General features: G+C 35.5%; 1 protein-coding gene across 1 annotated transcript in view; it reads right to left on the bottom strand.

Annotated features, from left to right (window-relative positions):
• Nucleotides 1–22,770, bottom strand: part of ANGPT1 (angiopoietin 1) — a 162,597-nt gene that overhangs the window by 25,467 nt on the left and 114,360 nt on the right. The window contains exon 7 of the mRNA XM_048939878.1: nt 12,918–13,084. Coding sequence (XP_048795835.1) covers nt 12,918–13,084 — 167 coding nt within the window. The remainder of the gene's footprint in view (nt 1–12,917; nt 13,085–22,770) is intronic.

Genomic DNA, 22,770 nt, shown 5'->3' with positions numbered 1-22,770 from the left:
AATAAACTTCTCCCATGTTGCCATTGGCAAAATAGCTAATTGAAACTATGGGAGGCATCTTCAAAATTTTACGCTATTCTTTATTCTTTGTGAAGAGCTTTACTGTATGGAAAAGAATCATTTCTGACAGAAGTGGAAATAGCCTACAATTAACATTTCATCAATTTTATTTGGATTGTTTGTACTTTAAAATTATTACGCTCTGGCAGTATAATCCTGTTTTACAATTGTTCTCCTTTGGGCATTTGTAGATTTTGGTTTTGAAGATTTTCCAGTGTTAATGACCTACTGACCCCTTCAAATCATGCTATAGCATTGCTATAATATAACTGGAATGGAATTAGTTTGTAACTGCCAACTGACCACAATTTAAAGAAATAACTAATTGAATAACACGTTAAAATAAATAATTTGGGTTCTGCATGAGATTTTCAAGATTTATGATGGGACTCGTGTGAAGTGATGTATTCTTTGCACTGAGTGAATCCCAGAGGAAAACGCAAAGCTGGGGACATTATTTTCAAAGAAAATGTTTGCCAGGATTTCTATTCACTTACGTATGTCTATTCAGTCTTGATGTAGAAGTCATTTCAATGTTTATGAATTTCTGCTAATTAGATTAATTAACTTAATTTAGTGGCTGTATAAAATGAAATCAGTAAGCAGTAAAAGGATCTTGAAAGACCACTTTCTAGAGATGACAGAAAATGCAATCATTTCCAAATAGGGAAACAATGTAAGCTTTTATTAAGGACAATGTAATTGTTGTGATCTCATTCTTACCATAATATATACATATTTTATTTTGATGTCATCTTAAAGTCTGTACAACAATAAAGAGGCAAGATTGACTTGACCTTCTGCAACAGCTCTGATAGTATTGACTTAGCTAACTACTAAGTATGTGCTTAAAATTTATTTTAAAATATGCCTAAGTGCATGGCTCAATCAGAGCCTAATTGTACTTTGAATAAAAAATAAAGAAATTGGAGGAAAAGAAAGAGAAAAAGAAAAATATGGTGAAGGGGATGAAAGGCCTCCCTTACACAACAGGATCATTCACACTGCAAGTATGATAATATGTTGTGGGTTTTTTTGTTTTTTTTTTTCTTTAAGGCTTATGGCATTAAAAAAGGGATATAGAATGAAAACACATAACCAAGCATGTCCCACACCTTGCCTGAATAATTTGCAACAATTTCAGCTTGATCCTTTTACTCTTCAGGGTATCTACCCTAATACATTCATTCACTGGCCTTTTTCACTGTTATCATACAACGGTTAGAGTATAATTCTGATGGCTACTGCTCAGAAAAAAAAAAATAAATAAATAAATTAAAAGTGATAAACAGAGTTTCTGTGAAATGCTTATGGTTACTTGAAAAATAAATATTGGCTTCACCATTTGCTTGGTTTTCTGAATGCAAAATTTAGTTTAAAAAATGCCAAAATGAGTTATGTGGCACTAAGACCTCCATAGAAAAATATAAACAGACGGTTAAAACATATTTCAACTCCCTTGGTGTTATTTGTGGCTTATAAACAGTCACATATGAGTGAAAGTTTCACTGACTGTCACCCATTTATGATCCAAGTTCTTCACTGGTGCCACACTGACCAGGCGAACAGAGATCGGCATGTCTTGCATGTTAGCTTTTTTTTTTTCCCACTAATAACCAAGGTCATGACCTTGTAAGAACTGTGATTCAGAGTAACAACTTCTCTGCTTCAAATGGAATTTAGATAGGTACTAAAAGTACTTAAGTAAAGGCTTTATTTTAGTACAACCAAATTACAATATTAATTCTTGTATTAAACCAAATTACAAACCAAGTACAAAAAAATGGAACAGAATGGTGCATGTTCTCTTGGGTTGTGAGTTGTTGCACTGATTTAACACTGGAAACTCAGCACCCTTTCATATCTGATGAAACAGAAGACTGCAGACTGTTTTCTTTACAGCACTAGGCATTAATTCATCTTTCTTTGTAGTTAGTCTTCAAATGTTATTGTGTACCTCTTTCTTTCATGATAATAAAGATGGTTTGTTTTAATTTTGCAAACAAACTAATCAATATGAAAAATCAGATATCACAATACTCGTGTGCTCTGATGCTCAAATTTGATCTATTTGTAGGTTTATGTGAATACAGAGCTCTATTTGTATGGTATATGCCACCTTTTTGTGCTCTAACTCACCAATTATATTGCTGCTGTGGAACAAACAATGTGTAATACCACATTTGTTACCATAACTTTAGAGGGAGATAAAGGAAATTCAGGTATGTTTCCAGTTAGTGGGGAAAATTGCACTCTTCAATCCCATCTGCCTCTCCCGCAAGAAAAAAAGCAACCAAAGCTCAACATCAACAAAACACATAGAATCCAATAACAAACTCTTCAAGGTTAATGCAGCTATTGACTCTGGGAAAATTAGGATGACCTCTTTACCAAATTCTCTCCAAGCCTCACAGGTACACTCAGCTTTTGTCTTATGAAAGATGTGAATTCACATACTGTTTTGCTGATATTTTCTTAAACATATAATGAATCGAGGCAGAAAATGTTCTCAGAATCAGGTTGTAGATACATTTGCCAGTAGAAGTATTAATGATAAAAGAAAAAAAAAAAAACACAAACAAAAACCAATCAAACCCAGATCTGGTTGGCTGGGCAGCTGGTAACATACTTCAGAGACTTTAACCACAAACATACTAGATTAAATAAGGGTCACTCTTAAGAATTCCAAAATGTTTTTTTGCAGGCAGATGAAAGCATACACTGTTGGGTCCAAGAGCAGACATGAGCTCATTCTGCCCACACACCATTCTGGTTGGAAGCTTTACTGTTACAATGCGTGACACTGAGACCATTAAAGGGCAGAATATATTAGCTTGGGCTTGGTGCCACATAGACAGGTCTATCCAAATTCTGTTGAGCACAGAGAGTGGGCAGAGAGAACCAACACACCAATGCAGGCATAGGAAGTACACCTCCCTGTTACAAACTCTGGCTTCCAGTCTCTACCTTTCTTTGTTTCCTCTTTGTGGAGAATTAAATTTTAAACTTTTTTAAATTCTGGAGATATTGCCACTAATGCTAAACAAATTCTTCAGAATCTTGTCAATGCTGAGGGGTCACTTAGTTCACCTAGGTCAACACTTAGTTTATTCTTACAGAAAACCTGGCCATTCATAGGAATAATACAATTTGTCTAACCATGATCCTTTAAGGACACATTCATCCACTTTATCTACATTTCAGCCTCACCTGACCCAACATTTGGAAGTGTCAGTTTCTTCCGTTGTGACTAAAGTTATAGCAAGATCAATGTCCAGGCTAAATACTTTTGAGCTGAACCTGTATTCTGGTTCTTGAAAATGTGCTTCATTTCCTAACATTTAGACAAAAACAGGGAGAATTCTACAATCTCTGAATCTGCACTAAAGAGGGAGATATTCTGTAAGCCTAAATTTTACTGGTATATTTTTTTCATCCTGCATTTTACTTCTGAATATGTCTCTCACAGGCATTTTGTGAGAATATAGTGTTTGTGCCCTTGAACTCAATTCATTATACTGCAATGGTAAATCATCAGTGTACCAGTTATTAGCAACCAGTAATGGAAGTGCTCACACCGTGGTATCGTATACATCTATAACTTTTGACATGTCCTTACACATCTCTTTTAGACTTTCTGCACAAATTTTCTCTGTGCTAATTGATATTCTGGTGGTCATTATATATTGCATAAAGTTTAACATTTATGGCATTACACAGGACCCACATAAATTTAAAGAATGAAAAAATGACAATGAGCATTCTCAAGTGCCAAATAAGAAAATTACTATCGCATTTAAAATTAATTACTGTGCTATTTTTTTTTTTTTTAGAAATAGAACCTAACAGAAGACATTACATATATCTCTGTGGTGAACAGTCTGAATCGAAATGCCGTATACATTTGAAGATGTCTGGATATCCTATGAAGTACAGCTTTGAAATAAAAAATTCTTTCTGAGGGGCATATATGCTGAAGTATCTCACCTTCACAAGGTCCTTTTATTCAGGGAGTGTTTCGTCTTAAAGCCCAGATTAGGCATGAAATTACTGGTTTCAACAATACACTACTTTCTATACTAACACAAAGGTTGATAGGTTTAAATACCTTGGAAATATTATAACAGAAGTGAATTAAAGAAACACATAGATCTTTTTGGTGTTGTTATTTGGTGAGAATTCTTACCATGAGGATTTTTAAGTCCATTGCCTTAAAGATTTAATAAATTTTGCTAAAGTACTTGTTCAATAGTCTTAATGGTGATATGTATGTATGAGGACTGCTCTAAAAGTAATGCCTCATTTTATTATGCTGACCCATGATGCCTGAAACAGATGTTGGCGGAACATGGTAGTAGAAATGGAACCTACCCACTAATATTCCATTACATTTTGTTGCCGTGCAACAGATGGCAGCAGAGGGGCACTCTGACAAAATGGTGTCTGACAAGAAAGAGTGGATGAAGCAAAGGTGTGGAACTGAATTCTTCCATGTGGACTAAAGTGCACCTACTGACATTCAAAAGTTCCTTCTGAACATTTCTGGAGACAAAACAGTAGAAGTGAACACAGTGAGGCAGTAGGTGGTACATTTCAGCAGAGGTGACAATGGAACACCCCCACTGGTGCGGATTGTTTTGAGTGCAGCATGCAGGGTCTTGCTCATTGGTGGTGAAAATGAACAGCTAATGGTGATGACTATATTGCAAAATAGTATTTTGTAGCTGAGAATTTACTCTACCAAACACTGCTATTGTGCTCTTTCAATCTGTTGTACTTTCCATGGCAATAAATAGGAGACATCATTTTGGAGTGATCTGCACACCTACTTATCCTTTGAACACTGAATTCTTTCCTGAACAGTATTAGAGCCTCAGTGAAGAGCCCGTTCCTCTGCAGCACAGACTGTCCTTCTCTTTTGGGAAACAATAATTGTTCTCTGAATTTCCTCTGGAAAATGAAGGCTTTAATCCAGGCTCTTTCATTTCTTTTCTGAGTATGACACGATATCATCTCCTACTTTCAGGCTACAAGCTATGAATCATCAGTGGATATAAATGGATGCCTTACTATTTTCAGAATTTCCTAATAGCTTACTCCAGGCAGCTCTCTGCTATACATGTTGCCTGATTTGGCTTCCAGTCTAAAGAGCTTATCTTTCCCCAAGCATGTACAGAGATTCGAGCGTCCTAGTTAGGGTCCTGCAATCTGTTCCTAGAGTCCAACAGCTTTAATGTTAACACTGGAAAGCTTTATGTCGCCCACCTGTAAGAAACCACATTTGATTTGTTTATTAACACTTAAATTCTATAAATCCAGGATGATGTTTAAGTCCAATAAATTGTTACAAAGGAGTTTTTTTCTTGCCTTAAGTAAGTTTGAACTGATGTGTTATTTTATTGTAGATAAGCTTTAAGGGAAAATATGATACTTTTGTTCTTACTCATGTATTTTCCTTTGAAAAAAAAAAAAATTGAATGTAGAAGCCCGGAGAAAGAGATAATGACATGCCAACTGTGTTCCACAGTGATAACTCTGGTGGAACATGTCAGAAAACAAGCTTCTGTGCTTGAATACCCTGAAAAACCATAGAAAAGCTTCTAAAAATATAAAAGCACAATCAAACTTGATTACTTAAACCTTCTTATCAAGAGCCTACCAAAACCCCCCTGAAGATGTATTCAGTTTTGGTGAAGAAAATATATCAGTCGAAGGCAGTTGGAAATTAACCAGCTGAAGTAAAAGGGAGATACAGAAAAGCAAGACAAAAGATAACAACAACTTGGAAGTGGCTTTAAAGATCTAATAGTGAAAATAGACTACAGATGGATAAATGGATACACAGAAATGGTGAGATCTTTGTTATACTAGATATTCTTTTAATAACTCATACTGAAGACTTTGCTTTTGTCCTGGAAGAGGGCTTATTGTAGAACCTATAGTTCACACCTTGCAAAGCAAGTCCAATAATACATTCCTAAAGTCTCAAGGGAATAACTTCTCAGAGCATTTGGGGCACTTTTTCTGTCTTTCACACATATTCTAGATATTATTTCATTATAGATTTCTAGAGTCAACTGTGACAAAAATAAGAAATGAAATGAAAGAATAGGCTCTTTACATTGCGTGCTTTTATGCCTTAAGAAATGCTACTATTAAAAATACAGACTTGTATACAGAATTGCATAAAATTGCAAATGTAATTACATTTCTGAATGAAAATTGTATTATTTCTAGACTGAAACTGTGAATTTTCAGTTGGCTTTCCTTTAAATAAAGAGATTGTCGGCTGACGTGCAAACAAAATTGATCGATTGATTTTGAAACATGAGGAGTACAAAAGTAAATTATTGTAAACAAGTGCAGATTAGAAGCTCTCCATTAAAAGGGCTCGAAGGTTAATACCAGCATTCATTTTACATGAGACTGTTTAAGATTAAAAAGAGTTCACAAAGAAATCTGCAAATAACTAACTCCATCAGATTAAAATAATAAATATTCTGCCAATGAAATTATTTTTCCCATGACACCTTTAATGCACCACATTACTCAACATAAATCCAATTTATTTTATTATTTATTTTTAGTTTCTCACTTTTAAGTTATAATCTAGAGAAAAGTAGACATCACTGCTTTTCTATCATGTGAACATTAACTATATTAGTGCAAGACCTCATTGGTAGTTCTACAAGTTGCAGCTCTTGGGAAATCAGGTATCTACATATGGACAGATGTAGTAGCTTGGCATTAAAGAATCATTTAACTGTAGCAGTAGGAAGGGACCTCTATAGTCCACATAGTTCAAGCTTCTGCTACAGCATGTTTCCTATAGTACGTCACACAAGCAAGTGTCCATATGGGTCTTAATACCTACAGAGGAGGAGACTCCACAATATTCTGGGCAGCATGTTCCAGTGCTCTGTCACTCTGTGTACAATTAATGGGGAGGAATAATTGCACGCACCCGTACAGGCTGGGGGATGGGCTGCTGGAGAGGAGCTCTGCAGAGAGGGACCTGAGCGTCCTGATTGGCCATGAGCCAGCATTGTGCCCTTGTGGCCAAGAGGGCCAATGGCATCCTGGGATGCATTAAAAAGAGCCTGGCCAGCAGGTTGAGAAAGGTGATCCTCCCCCTCTACTCTGCCCTGGTGAGGCCTCATCTGGAGTACTGCGTCCAGTTCTGGGCTCCCCAGTACAAAAAAGACAGGGATCTCTTGGAAAGAGTCCAGTGGAGGGCCACAAACATGGTGAAGGGCCTGGAGCATCTCCCCTATGAAGAAAGGCTGAGTGAACTGGGTCTGTTTAGCCTTGAGAAAAGATGACTGAGAGGGGACATGATCCAGGTTTATAAATATCTGAGGTGAGGGGGCCATAGTGGTGAGGCCAGTCTCTTTTCAGCGGTACGTGGAGAAAGGACAAGGGGAAATGGACATAAGCTGCAGCATAGGAAGTTTTGCACAAATGTGCGTAAGAACTTCTTCACAGTGAGGGTGACAGAGCACTGGAACAGGCTGCCCAGGGAGGTGGTGGAGTCTCCTTCTCTGGAGAAATTCAAGTCTCACCTGGACGCCTACCTGTGCGACCTGGTGTAGGGAACCTGCTTTGGCAGGGGGGTTGGTCTTGATGATCTCTAGAGGTCCCTTCCAACCCCTACAATTCTGTGATTCTGTGCACAGAGGTTAGGCTAAGTAGGATTACTGCAGTGTGAAGATAATAAATGAAAAATGCTAACTAATGATATAGGCTCACAATAAATTCCATGAGGAGTGAACTCCAGAAAGAGATCCTTCCTCAGTGGCAGTCAACACTTAAATGGGATCTAGGTGAGATGGAGCCAGGCTCCACCCCTTTTGGTGGCACAGGTGAATTGCCTTCACCTGTGTTCCCACGGTAGACTTATTGCTTGCCTCAGGTGGTCAATCAGAGGTCCAGGCTGTGGTCAACAGTTCCCATATACTCTACAGTGAAGAAGTTCTTCCTTGTGTTAGTATGAAACTTTCTGTGTTCCAGTTTCTGGCCATTGCCCCTTGTTCTATGTCTGCATGTTACTGAAGAGCCTGCCCCCATCAACTTTACTTCTGTACTTTAGATATTTATAAGCAGTTATGAGAACCCCACTCAGCCTTCTCTTCTCCAAAGTGAACAGTCCCAGGTCTCTCAGGCTTTCCTCATGCAGAAGATGCTCCAGGCCTGTAATCATTTTTGTGACCCTCGACTGGACTCTTTCTAGGTGAATTTTCTCCTTTTGAACTGGGGAGCCCAGAACTGGACACAGTATTTTGGATGTGGTCTTACCAGGTCAGAATAGAAGAATCTCCTCCCTCAACCTGCTGGCCATTGAATATCTGTTATGGCAAGATTTGATACAGTCATGTCTGTGCAGCTGCAGTCCATGCTTTTTCTCTTTACTCAAACAGATAAATAAAAAAGAACAGCCCAATTGTTTGGTGAAAAAAATATTGAACTTATCTTCAAATCATGTAATGGATGCATGCCACAGATACCATTCTGTCTGTTAAAATGATTTTTCATGTGTATTTCCTGTGAAGCAGATTTGCAAAATGAATTTCAAGTTTCTAAATAAATGCAAATGACTATGGGTTCAAAATTTTGCACCATGACTATTTTTTGAGTTATTCTATAGATTTCATATTTGGCAAAACAGTGATGGGGTCTGGACACTAAATCTATGATTATTTTCTTGCTTAGCTACCTACAGGTTTCATCTGTGTCCTCCATGGTCTTCTGGGCCACCTAAGGTTCACTGTGATGCTAAGAACAAGGAAACTAAGCAGATGGATCAGAAAAAAATTCCAGATAAGACTGATTCCCTGTTTTATCTAAACTACTCAAGTGCAACAGAAAGAAAAAGTTACTCATGGCAAAGGCATCACTGAAAATCCCCATTCTGTTTGCAACAAATTTCATCAACTTCTTTCCTCTGAGGAATGTTACATCTAAATTTTCTCTGTGTAACTGATATTCCCTGTCTACTTGTCTCCTGTTTATTCTACTGAAAATACATCTATACTATCTTCCATTTTTTACAAGATTTCCTAATCTCTTTCTCATGCTGGTTCCAAACAAAGATTGTTCTCCTAAATTACAAATTATCACCTTAAAACAGCAACTCACTCAAAAAAGTTGGGACGTTCTCTATCCATTCACAGTTCTCACTTATGCTTTCAGCAATCCCAAAGTCATGCCAACCTAAGTGGTACTCACTCATCATCTAATCATGTTTCTTCATGAGTGAGAACAAAGACAGTAAGTCATTGTAGGAATTGGAAGATTTTCTAAATAATGGATTGACAAAATACTGTAATACAGTGTCATAGAGAGCCTATTAAACATTTCTAAGGATTCTGAGGTACAAACAATTTGGCTAATTTAAAATGTTATTTCCCCCATTCTTCATCCCATGCCTCACTTCGAAGAGCTATTTCTACATTGTGAGTGGCAAAAACAGATGTGCACGAAGCCTGAAATTTTTGCTGTTCATAATCCGACTTCAGTATATCTGCTGTCATTAACTAATATGTAGGATTATGAAATGTGGAGCCTGGAATCCTGACATGATTACTTTTCTGGGTTGATTCTGGAGGGTCTGAGGACACAGCACAAAACATAACCATATGGCTCACAAAAGCAGCAACGTTGACAAGAGTGCACTAGTCTATACAGGAAAATAGTAGAGGCTAGGTGAATTCTGGGTGACTCTTCTAATGAAATTTTTATATTTCTGTTATACGTCTTTTGACTTTCTAAAAAACACTGCACTAAATGTGGGCTTGTAAGACCTGACTCTTTTTACTGTATGGAGATTTTACTTGACATAGTGCAAGATTTGCAAAAAGTTGGTCAAAGAGTATTTTCATTGAACTTAAACACAGCTTTCTGTTCAATCTTCTCATGTAAATAAGAAATCTAAGGAAATTACAAAGGAAATTAATCACTTCAAAACTTCCAGGCTATCGAAACCTTCAAGGGAGATGCAACACTGTTTTTCCTGTTTCCGTTACTTATCATTATACATTTATTATTTCACTACACAAATTTTCATCTCTACTTTCTTCATTGCAGTCATCATCTGGGATAAATACATTTGATTCTACATTCCCAGAAACCTTTTTGGAGCTGCCTCATTTTGAAAGAGAAACAAGAATATTTTTAACATACATATGTTCAGCATTACTCTTTTTAATCACAGATTCTTTAAGCTAATAAAAAGTAGTAAAGAGAATACAAACAACCTAGAGAAAAAACAGAACTCTTGTGAAATCACCAATTGGGAGTTATCCAGAGTGAATCAAGCTCTGCATAATGTTGGGATTGGATTTTGGAAAAATAGCATGAAAATGAGTTTCCGTATTTTCATAGAAGCATCTTATCACTTTGTGGTATTTGCATCTTTTAACTTACTCTACTCAATTGCTAGACCTGGATCTTTTATAATTTTTTCCTGTCTTCCAAATGTACAAGGTACTACCATAGCATAAATGCTCAATTTCTTGAGCTTTCCCTTTCATTTCAATATCCTTCCTCTATTTATCTACTATCCAGATCACCTCAGAAGTTTTTTTCTTTATTGTCCGACACTTCTTAGTTAACTTGTGTTTCTTGAAACCAACGTAAAGTATGGATAACCTACAATCCCTTAGTTGTCCAAACAATGCTGAAGAAGAATTTACTGCTGGCCACAAGCAGAAAATTCTAATGGCTACCAAAATTAAAGAATATCTAATTCGTATGGTGAGATGACTTCAAACAAACAGTAACTGATGTTCTGAAAAAGGTATGCTGCTCTGTGCTTGAGGTATTGAAAGCAAATATGGCAAATGCCTGACAGCTGACAACTGTGAACAAAAGGAAAAGCAGAAGTTTGAGAACTGTGCTTTTCAACTTCAGAGGGCTCATTTAAATAGTAGTTCCTTAGATAAAGGACAAACAGCATTCTCTGAGGAGCGGCCAGCTGCCTAGGGCTCAATAATCAGGCTTTTATTTGGTCTGCCTTCTGGAGCTGCTTCTATCGCAGATAGTGATGCTGGCAAGCAAAATAAAGAGTTGTCATGTCACAGGATGCATTTTTATAATAATTTCTAGAAAAGTCCATCATATACTTTGTTCACAAAATGTTTGCTAGACGTATGTGTGTCTGCACAAGGCACCAATACATTTGTCAAGTGTTAAAAAAACAATTTAGATTGTCACATGGCTTACAATTCATTAGTTCTGGAACTTCCTTATTTTCTTTAAATATTCAGATATGTTTGAGTAAAAGTAACTGAGTAATTCATCTGAAACAACAAGGTCCAACAGAGATGATAGAGCTTTTTTAGCTCTCTGTTTATTCCAGAATAATGTTAATGAAACCAATTCTCCATTTCCCAGACAGATTGTATTGAGCAAATTCTGGTGTTCAATTGAAATATGAAGGAGAGCAAGAACCAGAAATACAGTCAGTGTTCTCAGTTGAAATTCCTACAGGTGTTTGTGGAAATGTGACTTGAACATGAGTAGCAAAATTCAGTCATGTTACCCAATTTTACACTTTTTAAGGCCTGCACACCCTTTCTGATTTAATATCTACAGTTTTGAAACATTTTATTTTTCAGATTCACTAGAAATATTTTAATAGATCATCTTCTACAGCTCAGGAAGTACAGTTTATATAGCCAAAAAAATCATCTTTTCTTCTAATGAAGCGATTTTCCTTTCCAAAATACTTCCCTGTTGCCATACACAACTGTAGATCTAGATTCATTCAGGATGATTTTTCTAGGGTTCCTCTACTGTCCATCAAAATGTTAAACTTAATCTATTTAAGAAATCTCCAGGTGTCAGTTTCATCACCCAAGCACTTTAAGGGCCCTTTGTTTGAGACAAAGTTAAATACAGCCAACAAAAGACATGTGAAGAAAGGTTACATATTGGGCTAGGGCTTTGATAATAAATGGTACGCTACCACTTGTATCTGTAAGGCTAGATTTCCTTTCCTCCCCCAAAAATATTGTCTTGTTTGTGGCACAGACTGCCAAGTCCCTGCTCTGTGGAATCTGCCATATGGAAATAATACTATTTTGATCAGGCTAAATCTGTTCAAAGAAAGGGACAATTAAATATATGCAGGTTCTTTCTTAAATTCATGTCTGGTCTTGGTTGTTCACACCTGAAGCAGCTTTGGGTCACAGCACCCAGCAGAGTTCCCAGGCTGACAGAGGGACAAATAGCACTGCCCTACCCCAAAAATCCTTGCCTTTCCCCTGCTTTGGGCACTTCATATGGTTTTAAGACAGGCAGAAATCCCCAAAGTGTTTCCAGGTTTGCCTGCTATGTTACCAAAAAGACAGTCTAGAATTTTAAAACAAGACAAGAAATTTTCTCACTATTTTTCCAGGAATTATCTACATGTATCCTTAAAATCCTTACTACAAGCTTTAACAGAAGTTAAATTTGCAACATTCTTCCTATTCCTCAATGGTCTGCATTGTTGCTGTTCAGTGCAGAATAAATGCAAGCAAAAATGACAGTAATTCATGTAATTCATACCATGTTTGGTTTTTTTTTCCTATTCAATCAGTTTTGAGTTGTGATGCTCTTAGGTATGCAAAAAATTATGCAATTTTAAGCACTTCTTACAAATTGGGCAATTGTTTGTTCACTCTTTATTTCTCAAATGTATTAGTTTTTTTTATAACCTTTCAATGAGAAATTAGATTGCTATGGCATTTTTTAGCATCCTTTTGACTCTACATGAAAATCAAAATCATATTATTATCCTTTCTCATATTTAACAAGGAAACAATGAACAATGTTTATCACTCAGCAGAGGAAAAAGAATTTCAAGAGATTCTTACCTGTAATTTTGCTTTTCATTTCCTATGTGAAATCTGTCATACTGTGAATAAGCCCGGTTTCCTTCCCAGTCCATTAATTCAATTCTTAGAGAATACTGCCTCTGACTTGTAATTGCAAAGATGAATTCATTCCCCAGCCAATGTTCACCTGATGGGCTACCAAAACCCTGGAAAAAAGTTGACAGAAAAATTAGATTTAATTATCATAATTTATAGAATATTTATACAATAATAAAATCATCATCACTTTTTACCTATACATCTTAATTACTGGTCATGGAGTTTCTGTGTCCCAGTCTTTAAAATTAGTCTGTCAATACTTAACAGGAATGAAAATTGTGAAATTCAACTGATATTTTTGAGGGCAGTGGATATTATCAATTGAAAATCACTTCTCAATTGCAAGACATTAATAGTAGGATACTAAATTTCTATAAGGATTGCTCCAAAAGTAATACCTCCTATTTTACTGGCAGATAATATAAGGCGGATGCTGGTGGTATGGCAGTAGAGGGTGATCCTTCCCACCAGTATCTCATTATTTTTTGTCACTGTGTAATAGATGTCAGCTGAGGGACAGTATGACAGATAGGCATCTGACACAGGAACGCAGATGAAGCAAAAGTGTGAAACTGAATTCCTCCATGAGGAAAAAATTACACCCACTGACATTCACTGATACTTGCTGAAAGTTTCTGTAAACCAAACAGTGGATGTGATCACAGTGAGGCGGTGGATGGTGTGTTTCAGCAGTGGAACAGCAACGGTGGATCACTTCCACTGGTGCTAGTTTTTAGAAGCATGGCATGCATCATGTTCATCGCTGGCAAAAATGTGCAGCTAATAGTGGAGACCATGTTGAAAAACCGTTTTGTAACTGAGAGTTTGCACAATCAAACAGTGTTATTTCTCTTTTTGTATCTTTCATATTTTCCATGGTAATAAATAAGAGGCTTTACTTTCAGAAAAACATATGTATATTCATCAGTGGCAATATTGAACGTAAAGAATTGCTGTGATACATTTCATATGATTGTATACCTCATTATCATTAAGACAATTAAACCAAATGAAAATTCTATTGTACGTTATGATTTTTTAAAAATTATTTATTTATTTACATTTATTTAGATTACACACTGAACTGAAATTAGCTGTGGAGGACATTCTGACAATCTCTCTGCTGTGACTGTGCGCTATAACTGGTGTCAGACCTTCGGTTTAAAATCTATTTCTGCATATAGCATATGTAGGACAAGACCCAGCCCATGAGTGATCCCCAGTTAAACTATTTGTTTTCCCCACTCTTGATCTACGCAAGAGTCATATTGCCTAAGATTTTGTCTACTATAAATTTCATTTTTTTTTACCAGGCTGAGGTGGCATAAGATATCTATGTGTGTTATGTTACTTTGAAATCTTTAAGGAGATCGAATATTTTTATAGATTAGCCAAAGCACAGCAGAGGATAATGTAGTTAAAGGTACCTAACTCTCCTTACATTTCATATATTCAGATGATCTCATTTCCAAGCTATACAATTCTCTAACATGAAAAAATGAAAGAGAAAATATAACCAATGTTCAAACTGCACTCCTAATCACATATACTATATGTGCATCCTCTAGGTTTTAAACTTATTTATGTTTAATTAATATTTTACCATAATTAAAAGCCTTATTTAGCACAAAAAAAAGATACTATATATTAAATTTATTCTTCTTTACAAGCTGTTATTTTATATCTGAGAACTACTGGCTTCAAACAGTAGATACTATTTAAAATTGTAATCTATTTTTGCGAAGAACTATTTCAAGGTTACTAGTTCATGCTTTTTCATATTTCTAGTGTTAGTAAAAGTGGAAGCTGGAAAAGTGCTGATTTGCTTATACTGATATGCCAGGAATGTTTTTAGAAGCCCCTTGTGAAAATTTCCTGATTAAATTACATGAATGACAAAATGATATTCTTGCTTTGATACAAATTCACCTTCTGGTACTAAATTGTGTCTGCCAGACATAATGAAAGAAATGACAGAAGTTAACAATAAAATATCTCTAGACTAGACTGCAATGAATGTCAAATATTTTCCTTTACCGTTCACTATGGTAAGTGACTTTCTCTCTGCAGTGCCCATCATAGTATTAACAGATGATATTCTGTATGGCTACCCTTTAGCTCAGAGGGCATGAAGTGATACTCATGTATCCCACAAAGTGTTAGTCTGCAAGAACTGAGATTCAGCCTATGGTGAGTCTCAGAGAGGATTTAGACTTCAGTACAGAAGCATACTGTTACTCCATACTTTTCCTGCACATTATTTCACTATGTCTTCCTTCTAAAGGGATGATTTTCCATTTTAGTCCCTGTGAATCCTGTTTGTTGTGAATCCTATTCTGTTGATATCTTGCTTTGAACAGAACAATCTGTCAGTTTGAGCTCTGCTCCTCACGCTTTCCCATGATGATGGTTCTGTGTCTCTCACCTACTGCTTTGATTCTGTTTGCATGCGTATTTTAATTTGTACATACTTTCTAAAATGTAATGGCCTATTCCTTATCTACATAAACCATGCCTGAAGCTGAGTGGTTTCCTACATTTCATATCTGTTCTTTTGATCCTTTCCATCACCTCACCTTATCTCTCTGCCCTATGGCTCTCATACATAGCCACTCCTGCTGCAACAATGTTGGCAGTGACCTATTGGAGCCAGTCTCTGACATTCTCTTTTGCCCATGGTTATTGCTGCTTGTCTGAAAGGAAAGGAAAACATACTCTGCAGGGCTACTCAGCAGGTAGTTTTTCTCCCTAAAATCCAGACGTGATAAGTTCTTTTATCACTGGAGCTTAGGTGTCTGTATACCAGTCAAAATATGTGACATTGATACCTATGTAGCTTCTTATTCTAGAAAATATATATTATTATTTTTAACAGCCTTCTTCCTTTAAAAGAAGATTTTTGTCAAATTCTTTCTCCCATTTTCTCACTGCTGGCAAGCAGTAGGGGCTCTCCTTTGAACTATGGCTCTACTGAATTATATTTGTCTTATCTTATTTAAATTACAGCTTATTCAGGGTACAGTACATGTGGCTTTTTAACATTGTGTTCCCATATGTGTTCTATATAAACTCCAGACACCATACATAATTATTCTGAAAATAATAATTTTTCTTCTTCGCATTTGCACTTCCTTCTCCCTTTTCACATGTTATTACGCTAAGATGAAAATCTGTTGCTAAGTGGTTTGCTCTCCTGACCACAGGAAATGAAGTTGAAGCAAAAGGAACAGAAGGAATATAAAAATGAAAAAAAAAAAATGTTATGGGGGAAGTCTCTGCATTAGCAACATTCGAAAGAGCTACTTTATTGAAAATCAGATTAGAAATGAGTAGGCTAAAAATGATTTGTGTTTCATATGTACTGCTGAATTTCTCAACTAATTTTTTTTTTAATTGGTGAACAGCATTCTCAAAACCAATTTCCATTTACAATTAAAAGCTTTTTTGTTACTATATATTCAAATAAATCTCTTGACATGCCCTAATTAGAAAAAAAATATGTATTTTTTTATTATCGTCTCTATCGTGAGACACTCCTTTTAAATTAGATTGCTTCTATGAAATAAAAACAAAGTAGTAAGCAGAATACAAAAAATACCTCTGAAGAAATGAATAGTCCTTAGGATGGGTACTGTATTTTATTAAGCACTTATTATGATTGGAAACCAAACAAATAAACAGGTAATCAGAGCTTTATTAGATCTAAATCAGACACTAGTCTGATTTTGTGTGAATTAACTTTTAGTTTGCATTCCTACCCTGACACTGGTAGAGAAAATGATAGCAAAGAAAGATCATACAAGGCTGTTTTGATTATACCTCAGTGCCTTCAAGCGCAGTTCTGAATTTTATCTTCAAATGCAAAATATTCTTTTCTTCAGCCAGAAGACTTATGGAAGCAAGCTTGTGCACTTGTGATGCACACCTGTATGCTATTTTTATGAATTGCCTGGAACAGTTTTGAGAATGGGATCTACATCTCACAAACATGAAGTTCAACAAAGTTTCAGCAGAACTGCTGCATGGAGTGGGCAGGCCCAGGGAGATGCAGCAGCTTTCCAGCTGCCTATCAGCAGGAGCAAACCAGCCAGCCAAAAGCAGATATTCAACATATATTGCCTCTGAGGTATCCTTAGACATCTGGGAGAGATTTGATGGAGATTACAAAGGAACTCAAACTATCACCACAGCAAATCTTAGAAAATACTTGGTAGAAATTCAGGGAGATTTTTAGTAATGAGAACGGACTTCAATAAGAGACAAAATTCTGCAAAAACATACCTCATTAGGATTGCTGTTTGCAAGTCGATTCAGTAATGAAAGTCAAGCATTTTAGTTAACAGGAAAGTTATACACATTCTGCTGTTTAACTTTGTGCCAAGTGATAAGATGCTTTCAGCTTTGCCTATAAACCATGTTTATCAACTTACATGGGAAAAAGTTGTTTATTTCAGACCCCAAACTGTTATTAAATGAATTTGTTTTCCTTCACCTATTGGCTCTGTCAACATTCTTGGTTTTTTGTATTCAGATGACTGTAACAAGTGCTTCATGTTAAAAGTTTGCACTTAAAAACAATGAAGTACAAGAGGTGTTTCAAGCCATCCTCAGCCATCAATCTAGTAGAAGAAACATCTGTATTTCATGAATTCGTTTGTATTTAATTATAATTCCCTTTGAAACCCAATGGGGTTTCAGTGCTGTTCCAAAATTGCGTTTATAGTGACTAAGAGATACAATTTTGTCATTCACTTTTTGTATTTCATCCATTACATATTTCCAAGTACAGGGGTTAATTCCTTAAACTTTAAATTTTACTGCAAAATGCTGTCATATTCCTTTTTCCTTGAAATTTGCATAAGGTTTTGGGATGACTGGTAAACTGGGCACTTCAATTTCCCAAAAAAGTGGTTATCATAACAGGAAAAATTCAGAAATTTCCAGAAGTTTTCAGAACTCTCCCACATTTTCCTCACGAGCACTCTTTAGAAATTGAGAAAATGCTTGCATTCCCTAATATATTTTCTCAAAATATAATGCTCAGCATTAGTCACAGGCAGGATACACAAGTCTTTGCACTGACTTAGCATAAATTATTTTCATGTTTCATTTTATTTTTCACAAACTGGAAATATATTTTTGCAGCTGTTGATAAACTGCATTATGATTGTATTTTGGCCAAGTTTCACCTGAAGTTATGAAAAAAAGATGTTTAATCACAATTAGTGAGTAGTTTTGTTATCAAGGAATAATCTTGTGGTGTTTTGCACTACATTTAGAATGGGTCTTGAAGACATGATAACACAATTTACTTTCAGAGCAATATGTATATGTATATATGAATGAAGTATCATGATACTTCATCATAGGATGAAGTATATATGTACTAGGATGAAGCATATATGTACCAGGATGAAGCAACGAGTTTTCTGGTTCTTTATGCCTACAGCTATATCATAGAATTGTGTATGTTTTGACACAGTGTCCAACTGTTTTATATATACATTATAAAAGAAAAAAAAAAGAATGTGTTGTCCTTTTATATGCATTAACACATAGAATCAAAGACAATAAAAGCATATTTTATAATTACTCTAGATGATTTCCAGGTTCCACTTCACCTCATTTACAGTGGCATAATGCTTAACAAAGACAAAAAGCAGTCATGAGCACAAAGAAATTTAATTCAATACTAAATTGAAAAATTATCTGAAGAATTTAAGAAGTTGATACTTATTCAAAAATAATAAGTAGGGTGCAAAAGACTTTTATTAGGTTTGGCAAATGCTGTGGGGGTATTCTGCTTAAATCATGTTACTCCAAGTTTATTAAAAAATTATCTCTCTTACTATATTTATTTTGTCTGATAATGCTCATAGGAAGCTTTGACTTTTTATAGACAAAATAAAATTGAAACCAGACACAGTCAATATATTCTATGGGTTCATCTCCTGTCAGACAATTCACTGAAAAAGGCAGATAATAATTCAGTGTTTTACAACAGCAGTGTCTTCCCAGAAGCCATAAAGAATATTCAGCTCATTTTGCCTTAGCTTAGGATGTGGCATGGATTTTGTTTAAGAAGATAATTTCTTAAAAGTTCAGAATAATTTTTCATTTTCATCACATCGGATTACTCACTGTATATTTATTTTAAAATAAACATATGGCCTATAGAAACAGGTTAAACTTTTCTGAAATAACCATGTGTTAAATAATGCTAACTTAAAAATACATTAAAATAATAATAAATATTCATAGTTATTTTTATTAAATACAAACAAATACTTTGTGCAATGTTTCAAAAATATGTTTGGGTGGAACTCAGAGGCACCTTCTCCAAAGTTTAAATGAAAAGTTACTTTCAAGCTAAATACAGAACTAAGTGCCTGTACAATTATTCCCCACTCGAATTATTTCCTGCAATCTTGTTCAAGTTCTGCAGCCATTCTTGTTCCTTCTAATCCAAATGTATCAGTAGACACAGAAATTATTGTCTTTGTCCTTCCTTAACATACAGAGCAGATTTCCTCATGAGGAAAAATCCCAAAAAGCAGATCCCAGTTTTGAAGTACAAACTTCACTTAAATGGTACCTCTGGACTGGCAGTGAGTCCCATACAGCGCACTTTCCTCCAGTTATCTATATACAATAGGCACTGATTCTTCCTCTTGCCTGGATTTCAATCTCACGTCTTGACTCTTCAACTAAAATTAGGTATTTCCTAACAAGGCAGGCTAGTTGGAGAACCCTTTTCCCAAAGTGCCTGCACTCTAGCAAAAATGTATCCTGGGAATATACAGATACTTAATGTGGCTTTTACTATATGTATTCAAAGGAGATGAGAAAAAGAAAGCTTGATTTTGTATTCTAAGACAAACTGGGAGTGTAAGAGTAGTTTATCTTCTGTTATTTTCAAATAAATAAATTGTATAGATTAGAGGTAAATATTTATGTCCTTAAAAAGAAAAAAGTAATTTTGTTTCACTTTGGGAAAAAAGAAAGAATTTTGGAGGTAGGACTGAATTTTCTTCCACTCTCTCTCTCTCTTTCTTTGCTTACAGGTTGCTCTTCTCTCTTTTACTTGGACTTCACTGGGATACTAAAAATTGAATGAGAGTAGATTAACACCAGAGTCAGATAATTATAACACTGATTTGACATGAATTCCTAGGTGAAGGGCTGCTTCAGTGAGTCCCAAATGGAACAGATCAGGAAGACATATGTCCATCAAAAGAAAACTATTCAGTGATGAGAGCATACAACGTTCATTTGGAGGATAGCAGAGCAGGTACCAAAGGATCTCTCTCCCTTATTAAAAAATAAACAAAATCTCTCAAAATATCTGTTGGATTTTGTAAAATATCATGCCCACCTTTTGCTTAGAGAATTTCTTCAATAAGCATTAAAAACTATATTCAATACAGCATAGTTAAAACGCAACTGCTCAATACTATGCTAATTTTCTTCATCAAGAAATATTCCAAAAAATGAAGAAGCTTTCTTGTGTGATACCATCTCCATTGCCTAATCTGGTGATCCAAAGCTCTCTGAAGCAAAAAATGATTTTGTTCTTGCTCCCTTAGATCCTGTGGTAGAAATGTACACAGCCTTGGTCAGAACTAAACAGTTTCAAGAGCTAGCCTCTACTGGACAAGCTAAACCTCAGAAGAAGAGGAGAATATGCTGGCTCATTTTGTAATACTGATGAAAACGTCAATTATTATTACAATTAACTGAGTAGCATTTTCAGTCAGAAGCGATTTTTTAATAAAGTATGGTGACAGGAAGTTCTTTATCAGAGATGAGTGAGTCTCTGTGAAAGCCGTTACTCACAGGATATCTTAATACAAATTCCTGTCACTAAAAATCATTTCCTTATATCCAAATTACTTGGTAAATGCTTGAAAGAAACAAACTACTTCTGTGTTATATATTCCACTCACTTGAAGTAGTAATTTTTTTTCAGATGAAGACAATTTATAACTCACGTCTTTGAAATGTACTATTTGTAAGAAATGTATTTGTGCCTATATGTTATAAAATTATTTGTGTCTTAATCGTGTCTTTTTTATCCCCTTGCATTCCTCTCTCATGAGCTTATCCATGTAACAAATACCACTTGACTTGTCTTGTTTTTTTTTCAGTGAAGAAGCAGCATGCTTTCTGTCTTTTCTGAGGATGTGTATTCCCTATTTTTTTTCTTTCTTTCTTCCAGGTCCACTCTTGTTCTGAAGAAGTGAAGCCTCAGGGGAGACGTTATAGCTCTCTACATCTACCTGAAAGGAAGCTGTGGCGAGGTGAATGTTGGTATTCTCTCCCAGGTAACTAGCAAAAGAATAAGGTAGTGGACTCAAGCTGTGCAAAGGGAAGTTCAGGTTGCATATTACGACAAATTTTTTGCTCTGAATGAATCATCAACATTGGAACAGACTGACAGGGAAGTCACTGTCTCTGGAGATGTTGAAGAAACATGGCGGTGTGACAGTGAAGGACATGGGCTAGTGGGCACAGTGATGGTTGACTGACAGCTGGAATTGACTATTTTAGTAGTCTTTTCCATCTTTAATGATCCTATTATGATACTGTGATTCTCAAAACCTTCATTTTTCAGGAAGGATCATGCTTGCACTGCAATGTAATTTGTATAGTTCTTCATATTACTGTCAGGGAAAAAATTGAATCTGCTTCCTGCAGAAGTTATAAGATACACTTCCAACTAGACTGATAGATAGACAGATACAAGATAGATAGAAAGATGCATAGATTAGACAGACAGTCTAATTAGAACCAGAAGTTCTTCTCTTCAGATGTGTTTTATTAAGCCAAAGAAGTAAGGAGAACCTGATCTGAAGACTGCTCAGAACAGAAGTCAGATGAAAACTTCACTCAGATGAAAAATTGCTCAGGTAAGCTATTATTTATTTATTTATTTATTTATTTTAAATACATTCTCTTTCCAGAAGTTAAAACTCTAATTCCCACTTCAAACAAAGAAATGTGAAAAACATCAGAAATCTGCTTTAGGGTGATCCTATCTGCTATTGTTAAAGGAATCATCTGATACTAATCTTTAAATATTTCTGGTAAGATACAAATAGTAACGTGAAAAATCCATTGCAAGACATGAAAGAGAAGATACAGTAAATACTAATAAGAAAAGGACAAGAGACTGAATTCAAAGGACTTCCTCAGAATTTCTTCAAATTTATGTACCTGAATATATAAAACTGATGTGATCTATGAGAGTTTGTATTCAAAAATGAGTTATTAAGAACAAATGCACAAATTACACTGCATAGCATATGACTGATGTAAAAAAAAAAAGACTGATAAGAACTTATACCAATAAGAAATAAGATAACAGAATAAATCTGAACAAGACTTATTCATTAGCTACTGTTTTAGATACCAAATAAAGTTTAACTTTGTTTTCCAGAATGGGGATTGGATATGAGTGAAAATTGAGCTAAAAGAATGAGGAGAAGGAGTTTGTAGCACTGTTATCACTAACTTTGTGGTGATTAAAGTATGGATTGAGTTGTGCATTTCCTACTTATGAAATATTTATGGCTGCTTTATCTCACTATTGATATGTTTCATGTATTTATGTCTGCAGAATACACTGAACAGGAACTGAACTCCATGAATCCGTGAGGCACCAGTGTGAAACTGAGTCAAAGACAGTGGTTACCTCAAGGTTTTTCAGCAGAATTAATCAGTGATAACTGGGTAACTTCTGTAACCAGCAGTGTTGTCAATCACCTTTGCAGAGAATATTTGCTTGTAACAA

This window comes from Lagopus muta, chromosome 3 (assembly GCF_023343835.1).
Source record: "Lagopus muta isolate bLagMut1 chromosome 3, bLagMut1 primary, whole genome shotgun sequence".
Lineage (NCBI taxonomy): Eukaryota > Metazoa > Chordata > Aves > Galliformes > Phasianidae > Lagopus > Lagopus muta.
This window is presented reverse-complemented; position numbering and strand designations above follow the sequence as displayed.